The following is a 23,502-nucleotide window of genomic DNA, read 5'->3' on the forward strand; positions in this document are numbered from 1 at the left end:
CGATGCCTATTTGCCAATGAATTCTTATTGTGGACCAATCCATTGACATTGGTTGGTACTATTGTTTCCTTGTAGGCTATGGTTGATATTCTTTTCCCTTTACACAAGACATGTAGCTCAAGCATCGACAATCAAAAGACCAGGATTTTTGTTTAATCTCATTTCCTTTCCTTTGATTGATGACCATCGCCATCAATTGTATTCTAGACATATATATTTGATGACTTATTTGCACTATATGAGATATAAAACATGGACAAAATTTTGAGTAGAACATTCATTTTTTTATTCAACTTGTATATAAACCAAAGTTACAATACTCGCTTATACTCAACAAGTCTCGTGGTGGGTCACCCTTGGCAAGTCTAGGAGACTTGACAACTGAGTACTTGCTTGACTCATCAAGTCTAGGTGAGTCCCGACTAGAAGATTCGATTGTGGTTGGGTGTTTCAAAAAGCAAAAAAAACAGCAATACTCTTAAATTTTTTTTATTTTATAATTGTCTCCTACACCCTAAAAAAGCAACCACATTTTATTTCAAGCCAAAGGAGAAGAAAAAGAGTTTTGAGCCAAAATTGGATTGCAATGAAAGGATATTAGTAAAAAGATTGAGTAAAAATTGGTGGTTGAATCACATTCGGGCAGGTTTGTAGCTACTTTTGATGCATCTATAGGAGTACAAAGGATTGGGAAGAGCTCACCATTGATTTCAAGCAAGATTTAAGAGGTAAGTCTGTATTTTGAAGGTTTTTTTTCTTTTTTAAAATGAAGATTTCATTTGTTTTTTGCATTTCTTTTTTCTATTCTGTTTACTAGACTAAAGAACAAACCCTAGGCGTTTTTGTAAAAAAAATCTAGTTTTACAGTTGGAAACCGTAGATTTTTTTAATATTAGTTTAATTATAAACCATAAATGTTAATTTTTTATTTATTTATATGTTATTGTAGCATTCTTGAGATTTATAAATTGTCTTTATTACAATGCCCCGAACCCCAATTAGAAGGTTCCCTTGTTGGAAACATGCTATTATTACCCCTGGGCAAAAGAATGGAGAGGCGACTAGTTTCCATTGCAAAACAACTTTTCAAGGGGGAGGCATTAATAGATTAAAATACCATCTTGCACATATAGCATGCTGAGATGCTAATCCATGCCCACATCTGTTTGTTGAGGTTATGTGTGAAGTGTAAGTTCAATTAGAAACCTTTGAGCAGCAAAAAGAATTAAAAAAGATGCAAAGAGAGGAGATGGCAGCCATTGGTGGAACTAGGTAGTTTTCTTTTGTTCCTCCATTTCGTCTTGAAGAAAACACATAGACACACACACACACTTTTACGGGGAGGTGGGGTGGGGTGAATCAGTGTAAAACCAACTTTCTCAATTTATAATTTTAGCAATCATAAAACATTAATCAAAGCAACCACACAATTAAGGTCTAGCAAATTAGAACACAATGCACATACAATTCTACGTGGAAACCCTTGCAGGAGAAAATCATGGCAAAATATTGCTTTTTATAGAGAACTTCTTACAACTTTGTAGGCACCAACCCATAGGAGACACCAATCCCCCTTACTGAGCACCAACTCAGCAAGAGACTCTGATGTCTTTGAGTAAGAGGCTCCAACCTCTTGAAGTAGAAGGCACCAATCTTCCAAAAGTAAAGTGATTGTGATATTGTTGGATTTACCCTAAATCGCATCAAGGTCTTCCACAAAAATCTGCCCACAATTTGCCTTGAACTGCTCCTCTATAAACTCCACTCAGATCTGAAATACGATCTCCAATATAAGCCCACAAATCTGATTTTTGCTCCTATTTTTGCTCTCACAAATCTGCAATAATATCTTTTATTTCTACTCTCAAAATTCTGCAATAATATCTCTTCTACTCTAAAATATCTGCAATAATATCTCTTCTGCTCTCAAAAATACCTGATTTTCTGCTCTTATTCCCTTCTCTTAATAGGAAAGATATTGAATGAATAGTTTCAAAAGTCATCTCCAAATAATTTTATTCATACACCCTCAAAGTGCCTTTTTAGTGCAATGGTTATGACCCTTGGTCTATGTTGGTCAACAATTCTTCATTTTTGTTAAAATAACTCTTTTCCCAATTCTGAAGGAGGCCGACCAAGCACAATAAATCTTATTTTTCTTTATCTATTATCTTGCCCAAAGTTGGGCACACCACCCTAGGAGGGTTGGCCAAATAGGAGGGGGCACCAAATATGTTAAATGCTTATTTGCCAATAGTCGCACCTTTTCAAAGAGGTTGGCCTTCTTGACATATATATACGTTTACTTGAAATATTTTCTTGCCTTAAGGAAGTCGGACTAATCAATGACATCAATGACAATTTAATTCAATACGCCCATCTTCGAGTGCTAGTAGTGGTTGTGGTTGTGGTAGTGCTAGTGGCAGTGGCAATAGTAGTATTGGGCTTAGAGTTTGTGCATTGAGGTTAGACTCATATAGTTTGTCACACACTACTCCAAGTTCCCAACGATCACTTGAGAGCATGGATCAGGACAAAGATAAACAGGTTGCAGCTAAAAGTGCAATTGGAGACTTTCGGTTCTGTTGTATCATTCCATTTCACCTAGCTAGGTAATTCTCTTTTTTGTTTGTTTTAAAATATATAGCTTGCTTCTTGCCTCTTGAATTTTTATATTTAGAGGTATGTCAAATTCAATTTTAAACTCTCCATTTTATACTACTAATTTTTATTTAATTTGTTTGTGCTAGGTTTTCTTATTGGCAAAACATGGTTGATGCCATTATTTGTTGATGTCTCCTACCTTTAGTGATGAGGACCTCGGTTGGGTTGACCGGGTGGATAGAGAGGTAGAGGTAGTAGCCATGGCAAAGGAGTATAGAGCATGAGCAAACACCTTGGATGTTCGTGTGCATGTCATTGAGACAAAAGAAAATATCATGGCTTTATCATCATTCAAGACCTATATTAGATGCTCATGTAAGAGGGTCGAGTGATGTAGGCTCCTTTGAGACATAAGCAGTTGTTTTGATATTTGTTTGAAACTTGTGATGCCATGGATTTCATATTTCATGAATTTTGTATACATTTGACAATATCTATATATCTAAACGTGTTAATTCATTTGGCTAAAATTTGTGTTTATATTGTGTTTAAAGTAACATCTATTTAATGAGATTATTGTGTTTTTAAGGTTGATTCATTAAAGGGTGCATGAAACAAGTTTTAAATCCTTAATTTTTTTTTGAATTTATTAGGTTTTTCAATTTATCGAGTCTTTGTTGAGTTTGTGTTGATTTTGGGTGCCAAGTTCGAGTAAAAAGCCAGCTTACGGAGTCTGAGTCTTTTACCACTGATATAAACTAGTATTTGTTGGTGTAAATAGTGACTTCATCAAACTAGTTAGCTATTAGCCTACCTATCACATTACTTAAGTGTCCTCTTAGGGACTTGTAGTCTTTTGTCTCACTTCATCTAGTTGAGACATGTGTGAGACACCTTTTGCATGTAGATAAGCCACTTGCTCACACACTCATCAAGTGTGTTCATAAGTGTCCCATCTTTGGATGGTAGTCATTTGTTGTATCCAACTTGTGTCTACCTCATCTAGCTTGCCTCTTTGATATTATTCATTTGGTTCTTTGTGCTCTCATGCTCTCATGAAGTTTATGTGTTTGTTTGTTGATCTTGGCCAATCCCAACTTGGTATTAGAGCCATGCTAGCAAAACCCTTCCCAAACTTATACCTAGCCTAGTCAAGAGTTCTTCATAGAGGCATTCATCAGTTAATTACTGGTTTGGTGTTTTTCAATGAGTTATTTCTATCTATTTTCTCCTTTTGGATAAAATTCTATGTTTGAAAGCACCACTTTGGCCTAAAATTTGAATGTTTGGTTGTATTTGCCAAATAACGTTATAGTTTATGGTCTACTATGGTCAATATTGAAGATGTTCTTGTCATCTATATTTGGTTCTAGTGCCAGATTAACCTCCCATCAGCACCGAACCATGGCCTCCATTTATTTTGTGGCGTTGATTTGTCCATAGCAACTGTCTGGATCTGGTTTTTTGCTTGGTTTGTTGTTTGGATGACGAAGGACAGAGTCATATCTGGAATAAAAGATTAGGATGTTGTAGGAAGTGGATTGGTGGATCAAATCCACACTTATCTCGGATAGAAAGGGAAAAGTTTGGAGCTCAAGTTGCAGCATTAGTAGCAATGAAGGCTCATAAAGCTGCATTGGTGGAAGCTGTTTGATGCTGCATCCTTACAGCAGCTAAAATTCCATATGAATTAGCTGAAGTACAACTGCAGAATGCTGAGAAGGCTGTAGAAGCTGTTGATGCAACAACAGTACTTGGGGTAGTTATGCATAACAAACCTGGAGGTTCCAAACAATCGTCGGAAGTTAAATAGCTAATGGAGGACAAACACATTGTTTCTACTTCATTTGAAACAAGCTTTGGAGTTGATAAGGAAGTTGATGGAGCATTAAAAGTAGCATTTTACCATTTAACTCATCTTCCTGCTTTTGCTTTACGGATATTGTTAATGTTAATGACAATGCTTGCAGAAGTGGCAATGCCTTGGATAACAATTCAGATGTCTTATCTTCTGAAAATGATGATCAAATCAAAGGGTGTTTTTAATGCATAGGTATCATAGGTACATAACATCTCTTGCCATGCCTTCCAATTGCCTTGAATGTATCCAAGGCGTCTTCTAAGTCACCCTTTTTTGTTGTTGTCTTTGACTTGGTAAAACTTCCACTTGGCACCAGCAAAACTAGTCAATGCCTTTAAGCACTTCCATGAGTCGAGGGGGGTGTTTTGAGTCGTGCCTTTGAGCACTTCCATGAGTTGTGTCATGAACGTGTTCACATTTTCCCTGGCTATCATTTCTCTTGGAAGGCTGTCTTGAGTTACGCCTTTGAGTATTTATGTGAAGTTGTACCTTTTGAGTACTTCCACACCTTCCTAAGCACTGCAATATATGGAGATTAACAATGTAGTCCTATGACATGTATTACAATCTCATCACTTGTTGCTACATATGAATCCATAAATGCTTAATAGAAAGCATCAATGATTCGTTACAACAAGATATGCATTCTAGTTTTCAGCACTAAGGTTTGGAGCCTAGAATGATAACTTTCAATCCTTGGATCATGTGCAAACTTTAGAGACATTGCATCACTTGCTACACATTGGGAGTGAGAAGTCATCTTGCACACATTTGTGATGTTCTTTAACAAGTGTGGATCATATTCAACATCCAGTGTTGAGCATCTACCAACACTATAGACATTACATTATGGGGAGGATGCATAGTCTCTTCTTTCTCTCTTAAAGGGAGAACATTCATGAAAGCAAGCTAAGGTGCAAAATATGTTTCCTAATACTAATCTAGTGGGGGAGATGACACAAATCTTAAATTGTTACAGAATAAGAAACACACAAAGAAAGAAATATACAACATGCAAATAGATTAACTATAAACATGATATCACAGGGAAAACCCTTTCGAGAGAAAAACTCCACTCCAAAAGCCACCCAATATATTATTCAAAAATCAACAACAAAATACATATACTTGTAGAGTAAGCTTCTCATAGGAGTATCACCAACCAGAGATCCAAAGGTATCTCAATAGCTATAAGAGTCTTACACAACCTCCATCTCACACACCTGATATTTAGGAGATACAATGCATGAAGCCATGAAATGGTATTACAAAACCATGAGTTAAAACTATCCAACAAATTATCTCGAATCCAAGATGCCCTATGATTTGTTAACACACACACCAACACATGTAGCTCCCTTTTACAACTCATTTATGTGTCCAACGCATTTTTTATATTTCCTATTTTAGGAGATCCAACTTCTAGAGGCCATAACTTTTGAGTTAGGTGTCCGATTGACAAACCATTTGAAGCGTCAAAAAGCTCGCTATGTGCACTATCAAGCTATAACCCACTATGTTGGTTATGGACACTTTTGGGCTGTTTCGAAGCCTCAAAGGCCCTCAAAATTGACTTTGAAACTTTTGTTCGCAACTTTCAAAAAGAAAAATTTAATATCTTCAAATCTAGACATGATCTTGCAATGAAAACTTATCGGCATGCTTATCTAACCAATCCAAAGTTTTGGGGAAAATTTCAGATTAATTTGTGCTCAAATGAAAACTTACTATAGATAGTAACTTTATGTAAATGTAAGGTTGAGACACCATTTTCCTAACAATTCATTGCCCATTGTGCATAGAAGTAGTTCTTAGAGGTCCTAATCAGTCCTATGACCCATCTTCTTGTACATTCATAATGTATCATTTCACTTTTGGCAAGGAGCTTTGTTCCCACTAGGTTTTCTCCTCTACTCATCATTATGGGAAATTTGTACAAGTACCTAACATGGCCTAGAAGCCAATTCATCATTTTGCATACATTACTCCCTAAGTTGCACTTAAGGGGGGGTGTTGGATTAAATAATGGTTTTGCAAAATAGTTAGCTATTAGCCAATCTAAAGAGTCCTACTCACATTGCTTAAGTCTTCACTTCAGGGCTTTTAGTATTTTGCTAAGTTACCAGGTTCGGCTATATAGGCCCCCTTATCGCCCGAATACTGTTCATGGTTTGTGGTTTGGTTCGGTGACTTCATTGGGCAAAATTTTTATTATGTTTTGCACTTTGTTTTGGCCTCCTGCTGCTAACATTTCATCTGACTCAGCTGACATACCACAGCCCTTGGTCAGAGTATCTCAGCAACAGTCAAAGTAGCTATCGGGGTTTAATTATTTTAAAGTTTTTTTTATTTTATAAATTGAAATTCAATGATGTATAATATAATATAATAATATGTTATGTTATATTATATTATATTATATTATATTATATGATATTATATTATATAATATTATGCTATATTATATAATATTATGACTCAGCTGACATACCGCAGCCCTTGGTCAGAGTATCTCAGCAGCAGTCAAAGTAGCTATCTGGGTTTAATTATTTTAAAGTTTGTTTTATTTTATAAATTGAAATTCAATGATGTATAATATAATATAATAATATGTTATGTTATATTCTAAGTTGCCAGTACGGGTACGGGTACATGAGTATGGTACGTCGGTACGACAATTATTTTGCGGGGGGTTTGGGTACGTTTGGATACGTCCATACAAAAAATAAAATAAAAATCATAAATATATACATACTTAAATATTTACAAACTTCTAAATTACACAATAATTAAAATATTCATATTTAAAATAATAATAATACAAATCAAACTTAAATATCATATTTAATTTTGATTTGCATTATTATTATTTTAAATATGAATATTTTAACTATTTTATAATTAATATTTTATTTTCACATTAAATAAAATTTAAATATTTAATATTTATTATTTATATAAATTAAAATATAAATAATTAATTAATAAATTTATATCGATTTCATCGATAAAATCTATGATTCTAATTATAAACAAACAAATAAAAATAAACAAACAAAACTATACAAACAAATAAAATCATGAAACAAATTAAATATTTTTTATTTTAGTTTGCTTTGTGCGTCGCCTGGTCTGCCGTCGCTGGTCTACCGTCACACCTTTGTGTTGTCACTCCTGTGCGTCTCCTCTCTGTCATCGCTTTCACTGTGTCGTCGCTTTCTCTGTGCCTATCGTTTTCACTGTGTGTGGTTTCCTCTGTGCCTTCTGTCGCTCCTGAGCGTTGTGCCCTTTTCTCTGTCCACCGAAGACAAGCGAAATTCGTTTTAGGGTTTAAACGACCCGATTTCATTCCGCGAAGTCAATCAAAAACCCCTCAAAAATCGTGCAAGATGCGGATTCGTCAAAAAAATTCCATGGAATCACCTCGTCGACATCAGATGCGTCGGGATTCGTGGGTCAAAACGCGGATGCGTTTCAGGAGCAATTAAGAGGAACCCTATCCGATTCCATATATATATATATATATGTTTTAATTGTTTTTGTACTAAACGAACCCAAATGAACCCAAACCCCTTTTCAAAATTTTGCCGTACTGGTGTACCCGTTCTTCAAACCTGAACTTACAATTTAGGTATTTTGTCTCACTTCATCTAGTTGAGATGTGTGTGATACCTTTTGCATGTATGTTAGCCACTTGCTCATACACTTGTCTAGTATGCTTACAAGTGTCCCATCTTTGGAGGGTTAGTTGTTGTATCCAACTTGTCTACTTCATCTAGCTTGCCTATATATGCAAGCCTCTATCTACGTTTTACTTAACTCTTTCATATTATTCATTTGGCCCTTTGTGTGCTCATACTTTGTGGAAGTTTGCTGTTTGCTTGTTGATCTTGGCCAATCCAAATGGTATTGATATCTTAAATGCATCTATCTAAAAAATGTTAACAAATATCAGTTGAGAGTGTTGAGACTATGTAGCTTCGGTAAGATAAATGATTGAATGAGAGACTTCATTCATCTCTCATTCAATCATCTATTCTATTGATAAGACTACAAGCTAATGGTAGACATCATGATTGATTGAACTTGTTATAATCATCTTTATATGCATTTCATGTTTCAAGTATTTCTAATCTATTATCGATCGAGATATGATCGTATTTCTTATGCAGAGATTTCAGTTATATTTCTTATGCTGTGAATGTGATTGGATCTGTATATCTATTATAGTTGTCATATGACAACACTAATTAGTGTTGTCATATGATAACTATAATAAGTTATCTTATAAACTTGCTTTTGCTCTTATACCGATCCTCTATTTGATTTACATAATCGAATTACACTTACCATGTTTGGTATCGATTATCATTAATAGCATTAAGAATAAACCAATTGGTTATCGGTTAAAATGATAATTAAATTGCATTGGAAATAAACCGATTTGTTATCGGTTATGATTATGATTGAAACAGCATTAGACATAAACCGATTGGGATCGGTTATTATTCTTTATGTATCGGCATTTATATAAACCGATAAATTTTCTTAATGAAAAGGTACCTCTCTTGGATTGATCAAGACATGTCTTGATCGGACATGTCAAGAGACATGTCCGGTCAAGGCATGCCTTGATCTTTCAAGGCTATGCCTATATATTTGCCATGAAGGATGCTGTAGAAAACATTGAAATCAATAAATGTTATCCACAACAATCTGCAATATAAGAAGGAACAGTCAATACAAACAATAAAAGATTAAATATATTCCTTAAGCATTGAAGGAATTCAATAAGAAAGTAAAAGAATATCTAAATTCTTACAACTTCAGATTTTGAACATAAATTTGAATTACATTTACGGATAGGAATTTTTTTTTTTATTGACAATTGTTTACTTCATTTTTATTTGAAGAGCTATTTTTAATTTTTTGGTTGTCTTTTTTTTTTTGAAATATATGTCTGTTGTGTCTGTTTCAAATCTGTGTTGGCTAAGTTTTAGTTATTATGGACACAGTTGGTTAGGGGCTATTTTATTAAAGAGCAATTTTTTAGTTTTAGTTTGGAAAAAAAATGTTAGCTATTAATAGTTTTTTTTTAAAACGTGATCATCCTTTATGCCGCTGTAGAATGCCTCTGGCATTAACTAGGAATTTTTTCATTGCTAATAATCACTAAAAACCATATATGTATCTGTGTGCACCCTATTATGTTTAATCACTGACTTGTTACTTATGAATCGTTGAGTTAATGCAGAAACGAATTGGGATGGAAGCTCAGATGCTGAAAGAAAGGAATCAATTATTGATAAAAATGACATAGTGGATGAACTACAGTCCAAAGCAGTTATAAAAACAGCGTTAAAAGAAATTGATAGTAAAGGGAAGGCTATTGGAGACTTCAATACGGACTCAACCATGTCTGCTGATGATGTCGAAAGAGCTGGAGGTTTTGGAGCAACTGATGACATGAGTAGTTTACTTCCTGTTGCGCTTGATTCCACTGACTTTGAGGCTTCATTGCGAAGTGCTCGCAACTATGAAGAAGAGCAAGGAGAAGTATCTAGACCAGGGCTTGGGTGGTCTGGAAAAAGTGATGCAGATTAATCATAAAAATGATCTTGGTATGTTAATAATTTCATTATGCCTTGGGCTCCAGCCACATTGTTTGCATTGAGTCTAAGCATGCCCTATGGCAGATGTCAATTGCCATTGCCTTTTTGTTTAGGAATTTCTGTCAGATGCTTTCATTAAATCCCCTCATCATCCCTCAGGAAGTGTCACTTTGAACTATTATAATGTTTTTGAGTCCTTAAATTGAATTTACAGAAGAGGGCAGGATGGTATCGGCTGAGGATATATTACACACTTTCAGCAACTTATTTCTGATCGTGGGTTATCAGTTCTCCAAATATTGACTGGGTATGATGGAATGTTTATAATTTAAGAGGTAGGCCCAAATGGTAGGCCTGAATTATAACAAAGTAGTTCTTCAAGCTAAACTTAAGCAAAATAAGGTTTGGGATAAAATTATCTGTAGCAACGGTGTAATAAATTAATGAATGAGCTTTATGTATTCCACTTGTTTTTTTAATCAGAGGATGCTTGAGATTTAGATTTTTATGATTTTGCATAAAATTTTAGATGTTTATCTAGGCTATTAATAACCTTAAATGAATTGAGATTTTCACCATCAAAACAAAATAATTATAATATATATCTGGATATAACCGTAATGTATAAAGATAATATTAAGAATCTTGTTCCATATGTCAGAGAAGATTGCTAGAGACGACCTACATTGGCTACTTTGAGCTCATAACATGTTTAACATTCCAATCTAAAAATTCTCTTGCAGATGGAATTTCAAGTGAGTTTTCATTTTCGTTCAGCGTAACTGCATGTATTTTAGGGTTTATTATAATGCCAATGGCAATGTTTCTACTTTTTTAATTTTAAAAGTTCTTTTATGACAGTCATGACCTGGCAAATGATGTTATGTTTTTCGTTTTGTATTGTGCTCAAACTCTATTTTTCTCGTCTGTGATGAAGTGTTATCTTATTGTTTGGCATGTTTTTTCTTCTGTAGCTATATCATCATAATCTCACCTCTGGCTTGGACATCAGCCACAGCATTTCCAGTGCATCTCCTGAGGACAGTGACGCTACAAAGTTCTTGTTGTCATCAACTGAATAGTAGTTCTGTTCACGGACATCTCTTCTCACGTGCTATTAGTTTTCGTTGTCTTTTTTGATTTTGCTTGGCATGATCTACCCCAATTGAGCTTGAAGCTTTTTAACTTTCAGCATACAATATGTTCTTTTTTCGAATTCTCTGTTTATTAAATTATCACCACAAATCATTATTATTTTGATTGGTATAATGTGGAAATATTGCACAGCTTAGAAATTGGCCATAGAAAAAAAAAAAAAGCATTGAAGACAAACAAACAAAATATCCAGGAACAAAATCTTCAAATGAATGAATGAATGAAGGAATTTTAATAACATCCATAAGACCGGCAGTCTAAAAGATTGAGAGTTGAAGAATGTTAGAGTTCTTTTCAATATTGACTCTTCTATTATGAATCTTGATCAAGAAGCCAGCAGTTTTGTGAAGCCTTACCTCAAATAGTGAATATGAAGTACATTATATGATGAAGTGTCATTCAGTTTCAACCACCCCTTTGTTGTGGAAGATACAAGTTCTTTCCTCCTAATCTTCCTTGGGGACTGTCTATCTAGCTGCCTCACACCTAAGATGATACGAATTGGTTCTCAGTTGCATAAGAACAGGTCTATCCTTTTCCTTAATTGTAACCCTCAGATAGTCTTTCTCATCATGCTCCCACATGGGGTTGAACTCTTTGACAGTCTGATTTTTTTGACCAACTTGTTTTGTCCACATGGCAATGTTAAATTTTTTTAAGACAAACTTTTTAATCTCTTCATCAGTGTTGCACATTCATGCAAATAATGTACCTTTTACTCATTCATTTGTTCTGTTTCATCCAAGACTTCTTAGTTGAGGTTCTCCCATATATGGGGCTCGGGCCTCGCCCCTGCTTTACAAGCAAAAGAATGAATTGATAAATGACCCTTATCCATATATGGCAGCTGTGCATAGAGCGGTCGAGTCCTCTCCCAGCTGCCCTCTAAAGTTGAAGTTGGGGTTGGGTTCTCTATCTATATAGCTGCTCTTGCTCTGGCAGGAAGAGCTTATTTGGTATGCCTAGACTCAAAAGGCAAGGGCATGGCTTACTATATATCTATCTGGTCTTTTAGAACCAGGCTTCCCCATATAAAATAGTAGGGTCGATCTAAAATAGTTCTTGAATCGACCATAGAAGAGCTCACTTAGGAAGAGCTTATTTGGTATGCCTAGACTCAAAAGGCAAGGGCATGACTTACTATATATCTATCTGGTCTTTTAGAACCAGACTTCCCCATATAAAATAGTAGGGTTGATCTAAAATAGTTCTTGAATCGACCATAGAAGAGCTCACTTAGTGCACTAATTATGGGAGACTTATATTTCTCATTTCCATTCATAGAGGAGCTTCACATATTCTTACCAATGGTCATTTGTGATATTATTTTCCATTTGTTCTCTTTTGTTGCAACACTCTCCAAAAGCCTTTGAGGTTGTGTTTACCCAAATAAATTAATTCTTTCTTTCTTTTTTATATTTTATCAATTTCTCTCATTTTATTTTGCTTTCTTTGTTTGATTCATTCTCTTTGATGGATCTTTTTGCAGCGTCGCAATTGTCACATACTATGGATTAGTTGGGAAGTTGTTTGAAGCTCCCTTCTTAGGTCAAGATCTTTTGCACACCTTAGTTTAGGACCTCTTGCGAAGGGTGATATTATTAGTATCTTTATTTCAAAGATACAAAACATAGAAATCAACAAAGAAGTGATATCCTATGTTAGTTTTAATATGATTGCACTGAACTTGTATAGATTGCCTTTTGTGGGTGGTGGGATAGATGGCGTGTTATGGTAATAATGTTTTAATACATATCCTCAACTCACTATGTGCCATATAATTCCAAACCAGGAGAGTCGCAATTCCTAATTGAGGTACACAAGTCACTAACCAATGTTTATTTTGTTATCTTTATGGGTTCTTTTGGTAGAGATTTTCATTGATCCTAGAGAGCTTAAAATTAGCATCCTTCCAAACAAAGCATTTCAATTGGCAATCTTCTTATGGTAAATGATACCCATGATGTGAAAGTACCATAATTTAATAATACAATTACACAAGAAACTATGCCGCTTTATACGAGGATGTAATTGAAATCACATATCGTATTCACAATTCAAGGTAGTTATTTAGAAGTATCTATCCATAGATATACAAATGAGAAAATCACACAGTAACTCTCCATAACTCCTTTGCCATCTATATACATCAAATACTCATCAAAGACACATTTATAGTAGATATCAAACTTGTCTCGCTTCTAATATTTTTTTTGGTTATTTTTCAAATCCTGATTCTGAAATAAATTTGTAAAAAATAATCCCTAAGAAAATATACAAATCTACAACACCTTGTTGAAACACACTTCTAGAGAAAATGACATGTTGATGCCTTAGTTATAGTTTTCTCATGCTATAATTTTTATAGCTCTTTCTTTTAAGCATGAATTATATATATGATATAGATAATGTGACTTGACTTAGAATTGGTAAAACAAACTGAGAAGCAAATCCTAAAAAGTTTGAGAGAATTTGGTGATATGAAAACTCATTAGAACACAATCTTTTTGGGTTTCAATAATATTATAAATTGTAGATTTTTTTGTATTTCACATTTTCATGGCCCTATAGGGTATAATTTTGGTGTCAAACTTTTTTATTATCAAATGCAAACTAAAAAATATTATTTGGCTTTTTGAAAAGGTTGTAGTCCCAACAATCTATTAGCTTTTCAACATTTAATTACAATATTTCCTTGAATTTCCACATGGATGAGGATTTAGTCACACCAATCATCATTCCTCTTAACTTTTTTGTTAAGAAAATGTAGCTCATAGCCTTTGTGCAATTTTATTTTCGCATGGTGTAGTGTCAATAGTGCAATTTTGAAAAACAACATTTTCAAATTTTTGACAAAAGAAAGCATGGAGGGGATGGTTTTGTCAGAACCAAACTTTGTATAAAACCCTAAACAACTTTATAAAAGTTTTTGGAATCTAACACTTAAACTAATAAATTGAACATTAATATGTAGCTAGAGGCAATCTAAAGAATAAGAAAGATTGGAGAATATATGTATGTATGTATATGAATTTGTTTACCATTTAAAAATGATCCTAAACAATTTAAAAAAATCCTTTAAAAGCTATTACAAGCATTGAGCTACCCTAAGCCCTAGTAAATGTAAAGTAAGATGTCTTACTTACCAAGCTTCCTAAATTTAGATCACTATATCCATAGTATGCTTAACGCCCATTATACATAATACAATTAAAAAAATTCATTCATTCATTTTTTTAAAATTAATTGCTTTTCAAGCACTTGCTCATTTGTTAACAAATGTGACCAATGAATCATTTTTATATTATATTATAACTTTTAACATTCATTAGTTTACTTCTCACACATTAATGAAGCTAACCTTATTCATGTATTTTCAAAATCTTTGTATAAAGTAGTGATAAAATTTGTATCAATATAATTATTACATAAATTAAAATTATATCATAAAATGATTTTTTAAATTAAGTCTTTTAATTTTTTAATCAAATGTTAAAATTATAAAGATGGTTTTGGAGTAATAAAAATAAATTACTATGCATTTATAGTCTTTTAAAGAACAAACAAAACCAAGCTATTACACATCATGACCAACAATTGAATTGAAAAATTGCTTTTTTTTTGGCTATCATTAATTCATTTTTTCCTACATTGTCCCTTCCACTTAAATATTATTGCAAGAAGAAAAGCATTTATATGAAATGAAACGTTTTTTTTAAATCTTAGCACGAGGAATATAGTATATAGGACCACAAGTCAAAATTGTGATCTTAATTAAAAATTAAGTGTAAACAAAGGTTGGATGACTAGGATATTCTATTGTTATTTCCATCTAGAGGATGGACATTCAATTATTAATTTTAATTAAAAAATTATATTATGTTTACAAGTTATATGTCTTTAAACAACAAGATTGTATAACTAACACTTAATATACCAATTTAAGACAATATTATTATGTTCATTCAATCTTCTAAACTACAAAATATTTGATCTCTTATTCTAATGTTCTTGTTTTTCTATTAACTAATTTTACACGAGTCATGTAAATTGTTTCTTAATGAGGTTGTAATATTATTTTCCTTCTTTGAGTAATATTTTTAATGGTCCCTATATATGATGTTGGGCTCATGGAGATAGTAATGACATTTTTATAATGTCCTCTTTTGGGATTACTCTTGCATTTGCCATAAAATCATAAATTCCATTCAAATAAGAAATGTAAGATAGTAGGGTTAAATAGTTACCCTTATAAATGCGTTTTTAATAGGATAAACCTTGATTTAAGTCTTGCAACCATATTAAACAATATTCAATATAATTAAAAAATGTCAATTATTTCCATTAGGGTTGGTAATCATACATAGAATTATCACAATTCATTGGATAGATCTAATCACAATGGAGTTTGAATGAAGGAGCATGATAGGATCAACTTGAAGCAATATTCACACTAAGCCCTAGAGTGTCTTGTCTTAATTTTTGAATTTCCAAACATTGACAATCCCTACATTTTTTATTTAAAATTGGTAATTTTCTTCTCTAAGGCATGTTTTATGAGGTTTAACACTTGTATTTTTTGTGTCTAGTTGTTAGTAGGTGTGTTTGTTGTCTTTGTCCAAGTTTCGGTTGGCTTTTTTTTTTCGTTTTCCTTGCCTTTTGTGCAAAATCAAGTTTTGAGTCAGTCAGTGCAAATAGGAACTTTTTATCTAGTTTGCAAGTCATTTGAGTGAGCTTGTAATCGGGTCTTGGAAACCCAATTACAAGTTAGTGTGTTTTTATAAAGTGCTTATAACTTGCAATCGAGTTTTTAGGACCCAATTACAAGTTTGTTTTATAAAAGAGATGGAATGAGATTAAAAAGCTTGTATTGGCACCTTCAAATCCTAATTTGCTTTATTTCGACTTTTCTCTCTATTGCAATCCCATGCTAAAGGTGGAGTCTCATTAATAGCTTGGTCATTGCATTATAGAAGGATTATATTTCCTTCAAGACATCTATTTGAGCCCTTGTGTGGAGATTTTTAACTTCGTTTTAGCCTTTTTGTTTGGAGCCGCGTCAGAATTCAGGCAAGCATTTTTATCATTTTGAGGTAAGTTCAAATTCAACATTTCTGTCTTTGTTCTTTCTTTTGGTTTTTCTTTTCCCCTCATTCCTTCCAATCCATTTTTGTTGTAAATTAGTGTTTCCCCTTACTATGCAACCCAAATTTCGTCTGTGCTTTTCCCTTTGTCACATGGTTGTATATTGCTTGCAATCGGGTCTTGAAACCTCGATTGCAAGCATCATCTTCTTTCATGTTTCACCGTTGCCTTATACTTGCAATCGAGTTTTTGAACCCTGATTGCAAGCACATTTTTCAAGTTTATTGCCTTCATAGTTCCCTTGTACTTGCAATTGGGGTTTCAAGACCCGATTGCAAGACAACATTGTATGAACATTGTTGTCCTCATTTTTTGTTTTCCTCATATATTGTGTGTATGTGTAATATAAGATCTGTTTTTATTAATTCTATATATAAAAAAAAGGATAAAATAAAAAGATCGAGGTTTAAAATAATGTTATCTTAGTCAATGAGTTTTGAACCTATGACTTCTCTTGTATGAGTCTTGATAGTTACCATTGAGCTATATGTGTTATTTGAGATTTTTATTAGCTATCTAGTATTTAGTACACTTATTTCCGTGGGATATCTATTAAATTTTAAATAAACTATTATAGTTAGTGTTAATAAATAATACCAACCGTAGAGGTGGGAACGATTGCTTCCTGTAAAACAACCTCTCCAACTATACAAGTTGGTATTATTTATTGAAGCTTGTATTTTTGGAGGAGGGGGTTGGTATTTTCCGGGAAGATAAATCAAAAGGAATTTGAAGGTTTAGGGGCAAGGAGAGAGATCTGCATAGGAAGAGGTTGGATTTTGCTTGTTCTTTCTCAAAAGATTTTCTCCTTAGGACCCAAGGTAGGCCTCATTCCAGGAAGAATCCATGTGGCTTGCTTGTGCTATGCTTGCATAATTTAAATAAATATTAGATGAAAATTTAAATTTAAAAATCTGAGTATTATTCTGGAAATACTTTCTTCTTCTTCTTTCCGTGTTTGTGTAAGGGATATGCTTTGGTTGGGAAATTCAATTTGGAGAAAATGAGTGTCATGTTGGAGAGTAATGACTTGTATTTATTTTTAGTTTTATCTTTTTTATATATAAAAATTATTTATGATCTGTAGTGATTCAATTATAAAAATACATCTATGATTAAATGTCACATCTCAACCAACAAACTATTCTTCAGGTGTCAAGTATCAGCCCAACAAACAAGATTTCCATTCTTATGATTGTCCCAATTTTGATAGTTTTGATTCTGTTATTCATAACTTTCATTACAGATACTATTTTTTAAATCTCTTCCGTGAAAACGTATAAATCTAGGTGTGCTAAAACATATCCAAAAGTTAGGAAAATCCAACAGTTCGTTTGAAAGTTAAGTTCCCCGTACCGAGACTAATTGTCTGTCAATCAAAACTCAAAAAAATTCATTGTTTGTGTCATTAGGGCATCAAATATATTCTTCAAACTAAAACTAAATGATTCTAAAATAAATGGATATGAAAGATAACTCCAAATAGTATAATAATCCTTAATATTTCATCTTTTAATGGTTTAAAATGAATTTATGAACATACTCTTTTACACAACTTTATCAAAGAGGGTTTTAAATAGTTTTAAGAAAATTTATTTAAACTTTTATTATAATCTTTGGTTGAGGCTATAATTAAATATAAATCATTATACTATTTTCTCAAATATATTTCAGTCTTCACTCAAACCATTTATCAAGATAAATATCTATTAAACAACAATGAAACATGGTTCAATTTTTATGGGTTTTTGAGCTGTTCTTTGGGTTGCTTTTCCTTCTTAGGGGTTTGGGTGCTTTCTATAGTAGGTACCTATATTTTAAAGACCTCTAATTCATGTATGTGAGGTGTTCATGATAAAAATAAAATAAAATGTTTTATATATGTTATGCATTTGCCACCTCCTTCTCATGCTTGATTGTGGCTTAGAGATAAGGGTCAAACTCATCCTTGTGGTTTGGAGGTCATTGGAGAGTACTTGAACTTATATGCTTATTGTGTGAGATGAATTATTTTTTATTTTTATTTTTATGAATGTTTGAGTAGGTTAACTAGATACCCTAGGTGGGTGGCTCACTATAGGTTGCCAGAACCCAAAGTGGTTGCTAGGAGATCCTATGAGTGGGTTTAATTCAAGTGATAACCTTTTTAAAAATGAACTTGGGTTGGGTTGGGCTATAACACACTAATACAAGATAAATGATTATTTTAGTCCATATAGGCCTGTTGGAGTACCACGACCATTGTTACAGGCTGGGTGGATCCTTTTGAGAGGGGACCATGGTACATGGTAGGCAGGGTGGATCCCGACATTAAGGCTATATGATGACACCCACCTAGTAGGTGTTCTGATTCTCTCTCTCTCTTGTGATGTTATTTGATGTTGTTATGTGATATGTGGTTCTTATTTATTGTTTTGGGGAAACATGTCTCATGGCCTTAGTATTGCCCTAGTACTTGTGTGGAGCTTGGTTTTATCTCCTAGCACGGGGGAGGGGACCTTTGTGGTTCCACGTGGTTCGGTGGTAAATATTTTTCGAGGTGTGTTCGTGATCTCTTTTGATGATTCTTCTTAATCCTTGATTGAAGATGTTGAAGACCTTTCTTTTGAACTAGTACATTCAAATATTGTAAAGATTATTTGTAAGCCATGAATGACCTTATAATAAACATGTAATTTTATGAAAAGCATTGTAAAAGGGAGGGTAGTTTATAGGAGCTATGATAAGGGATGATTACTTTGTATTTGAAACAATGTTTTTAAAAGTTATGTTACCCTTCCTAACCTATCCGTTTATGGTCTTATTGTGTTGTTATGAAAATTGAGTAGAAGACATTAAAAGAAACTACAATTGCATTATCATAAATGTTGTTATCAAATGAAAAGTATTAATTGCATGGATGTTGTAAATAATAATCAAGGGGAAAATGATGCAAATGATAGTTATTCATTCTATAGTGGGAATGGGATTATGGGAAATAGGATTGTTATGTACTTTTACTTTGGTCTCAAATGAAATGATAAAAGCTTTGTAGCGTATCAAATAGATAGTAAAGTTAATGTGTTGTGAAATATTATATCATGCTCAAAATTAAGAAGGTCATTGTATGTTTATTTTATGCACATTATGTCATGTGTTAAGCTGTTATATCTTTCTTGATGAACATTAAAGGGAACCTGTAAGGGCATTAAGTATGTTTACTTTCTAGAAGTGGTAGATGTATGTTAATAAAAAAAATAAAAAAATTGTAGCATATTTTGGAAATTTTTGTTCTTGTCCTATTGGGTTCCCTGACGGGGCATGACAATTTGCTATCAGAGCCCTAGGTACACTGGGAGCTCTAGGGTCTATTATGCTTAGTTAGATTATATTTTGCATCTATATATATCCTTTCTTATGTCGTGGTACTCTCCCAGATGGCCCCCGTTACCCAAGAGCAGTTAGGGATGGAAACCAAAACTCTGCCTCTGGGTCTTAGCAAGAGAGTTTCCAAGGGGACCATGAGGGAGAACAATCCCAAGGTACCCATAGGAAAGTGAGAGATGAAAGTCATAATAATGAATCTGAAGGGGTTCAATAGAGGCGCGTGATGGGGGAGATCCTATAGAGGTTAGATACAATTGAAAATAAAGCAAACCATGAGGAAGGACGTAACTCTCAACATCATGATAGGGAAAGAGATAGGAGCCCTAGGTGAGAGACAAGAAGACCAGATAGTGATTCTACTACTCACATGAGGGATTTACTTAGGGCTAAGATACCTCTTTTCTTTGGCGATGAGGGGAGATCTACGACAGAAACTTGGATATTTGATCTTGAAAGATGTTTCACCATGCACCCTTTTAGTAGCAATGTTAAAGCTAGATGTGCCATTATGCACTTAAGAAAGTTTGCTTCAACATGGTGGCAAATGGATGAAGAAAAACTCCAGGTTAGCATAGACACCATTTCTTGGGAGTTATTTTTAGAAAGCTTTAAAGATAGATTCATGTTAGATCAATGGAGATAGGGTAGAGCAGAAGAATTCCGTCACCTAAAGCAAAACAACATGTTGGTTGAAGATTATGAGCGAAATTTCTATGAACTTAAGCCCTTCTTGGGTTACAAGGAGGATGGGCCTATGTTGGTGCAACATTTTATTAGGGGATTGAATGACCATATTTCTGGGGATGTAGTGGTCTTTGAACCAAAGAGTCTTCGAGATGCAATAGCCAAAGCCTTTCTGGTTGAGAGGAATGTTAATTTGGGTTTAGGAGGCCATTCCGACAATCGAGGTAATAGTGTTGGGGCCATCTCTAAGGGGAACCAATATCAAGGGACGTCAGGCTCTAAGAATCAACAATAAACTATCAAAGGAGGATATCTCTCACACAAGAAAAAGTTCCAAAATTACAATCAGAGTGGTAGAAAATTTCAATACCAACAAAATCATGGTAATTCTCGCACCCAGCAGAAGTATACCCCTCAACCATCCCAAAATTCTCAGAATATTAATAAAGGGAGTTACCAACAATCGAGTGCACCGTCTACAAGAAATTTTGTGAGAAACACAGGTTGTTATTCTTGCGGGCATCATGGGCATATTGCAGTACATTGTCCTCAACGCACCAAGTCCCTCACAAACCAGAATCAGACAACCTTCAAACCCATAGTAGGAAATGCAGGCCAGTCCCATAGAATATTTGCCACAATAAAGCAAAAGCAAACTGATCACCAAGACACAATTATTGAAACCATAGGTTCGTTAAAGGGTAAAACTATATCGATTTTATTTGATTCTGGAGCAACTGATTCCTTCATATCTCCATCCTTAGTAGAAAAGTGTGGGCTAGTGGCAAAAGGGCAAGGAGTTAAGTGGCAGGTAGAACTAGCCTCTGGGACCAAAATGACCACAAATTTATGTGTCCAAGAATGTGAATTGGGATTAGGACCCTTCACTACAAAGGTAGACCTTCATGTAATCCATCTCGGCTCTTATGGGGTTGTTTTAGGTATGGATTGGCTAGAGAAGCATGAATCCAACATAGAGTGCAAAATGAAAACTATATATTGTATTGATGATTTTGGTGAGCATAGAGTGACAGTAGGTATTCAACGACCCATATCTCTCCATATGATATTTGCAATGCAACTCAAGCGATGCATGCGAAAGGGATGTAAACTTTTTGCAATCTCAGTTAATGATCTTGATGAAGAGGAAAGTAAGGAAGTAACACTTGATCACCCCTTGCTTCAAGAGTTTGTTGATGTATTTCCTAAGGAAATCCCAGGAATGCCTCCAAAAAGGGATATTAATTTTCGTATAGACTTGGTACTGGGAGTGGAACCCATCTCCAAGGCTCCATATCGCATGACTACTCAGGAACTAAGTGAGTTAAAGTTACAATTAGAGGAACTATTGGAAAAGGGTTTTATTAGGCCGAGTGTATCACCATGGGGTGCTCCAGTGATTTTTGTGAAGAAGAAGGATGGTTCTCTTAGGCTTTGTATTGATTATCGACAACTCAATAAAGTTACCATTAAGAATCGATACCCACTACCCTGTATTGATGACTTGTTTGATCAGATGAAAGGGGCAAAGGGATTTTCCAAAATTGACCTGAAGTCAAGATACCACCAGCTAAGGATCCTCGAGGCCGACATCTATCGTACAACCTTCCGTACTCGATATGGCCACTATGAATTCACTGTGGTGCCTTTTAGTCTAACTAATGCTCCTTCAGTATTCATGAGCGTTATGAATGGAGTATTCGAAACTTACTTGGATAAGTTTGTGATAGTTTTCTTAGATGATATACTGGTGTACGCAAAGACAGTGGAAGAGCATGAACAACATCTACGCCAAGTGTTACAATGCCTACGAGAGAATAAGTTATATGCTAATGTTGAGAAATGTGAGTTCTTTCAAACTGAAGTTAAGTATCTTGGTCATGTTATCTTAGGGGAAGGAATATTTGTGGACCCAACAAAGATTCAAGCCATAGTAGAATGGCTAACACCCGCTAATATCTCAAAAGTTCACAGTTTCATGGGCCTAGCCGGCTATTATTGACATTTTGTTATGGGTTTTTCCAAGATAGCTCATCCTATCACTTCCTTACAGAGGAAGGGGAAGAAGTTTATTTGGACCAAAAAATGTGAAGAAGCTTTTCAATGTTTAAAGGAGAAGCTAACCAGTGCTCCAATTTTGGCAATACCTAACCCCTCAGAAGATTTTATGGTCTGCACAGACGCTTCCTTGGAAGGCATAGGGGCTGTATTAATGCAGGAAGGTAGAGTTATTGCTTATGAGTCTAGGAAGTTGAAAAACCATGAACTCAACTATCCTACTCATGATTTAGAGTTAGCGGCTATAGTTCATGCCTTGAACCGATGGAGACATTTCTTGTTAGGTCATCTATTTGAACTCCATACAGATCACTGCAGCCTTCAATACATATTTACTCAGCCTAATCTCAATGCCAGGCAGTGCAGATGGATGGAATTTTTGTGTGAATATGATTTTAAAGTAAAATACATTCAAGGAAAAGAAAATATAGTTGCGGATGCCTTGAGCCGTAGGAGGCATGAGATATCAATAGTAATAGTTGAAGTTGATTTGAAGAATAAGATACTTAATGCACTCCCATCAGATGACTGGTATCAAGAGGTCCGATCAGATATTTCTTCAGGCAGAATGCTAGAAGGTAGATATACTGGATATTTAATGGATATTGATGGTCTTCTTAGGTGTATGGGACGTATTTATGTTCCACCCTTCGATGGACTTCGAAGGTTAATTTTAGTGTAAGCCCATCGTGCACCTTACTCGGCACATCCTGGTGTCAAGAAGATGCATACAGATTTGAGGCAGCTTTACTATTGTGTAGGAATGAGGAGAGACATAACAAACTTTGTATCTTGTTGCCTTGAGTGTCAAAGGGTGAAGGCAAAGCACCAACATCCAACGGGATATTTACAGTCCCATGCAGTTCCAGAATGGAAATGGGACATCATTTCTATGGATTTCATAGTTGGCTTGCCTACATCTTCGTGATGTCATGATGCCATTATGGTTACCGTTGATCAGTTGACTAAGGCTGCTCATTTTTCTCCTCTTAGATCTTTATATATAGCATCTTCAGT

General features: G+C 34.4%; 1 protein-coding gene across 3 annotated transcripts in view; it reads left to right on the forward strand.

The window, feature by feature from the left end:
- LOC131064909 (uncharacterized) overlaps positions 1-10,556 on the forward strand; it is an 86,429-nt gene extending 75,873 nt beyond the window's left edge. For all 3 annotated transcript variants that reach the window (XM_059218099.1, XM_057999235.2, XM_059218098.1), the window contains one exon: positions 9,720-10,556. In XM_059218099.1, coding sequence (XP_059074082.1) covers positions 9,720-10,069 — 350 coding nt within the window. In that variant the 3' untranslated portion in view covers positions 10,070-10,556. The remainder of the gene's footprint in view (positions 1-9,719) is intronic.
- The last annotated feature ends 12,946 nt before the right edge of the window (positions 10,557-23,502 follow it).

The sequence above is a fragment of the Cryptomeria japonica genome, chromosome 3, assembly GCF_030272615.1.
Source record: "Cryptomeria japonica chromosome 3, Sugi_1.0, whole genome shotgun sequence".
Taxonomy (NCBI): Eukaryota; Viridiplantae; Streptophyta; class Pinopsida; order Cupressales; family Cupressaceae; genus Cryptomeria; species Cryptomeria japonica.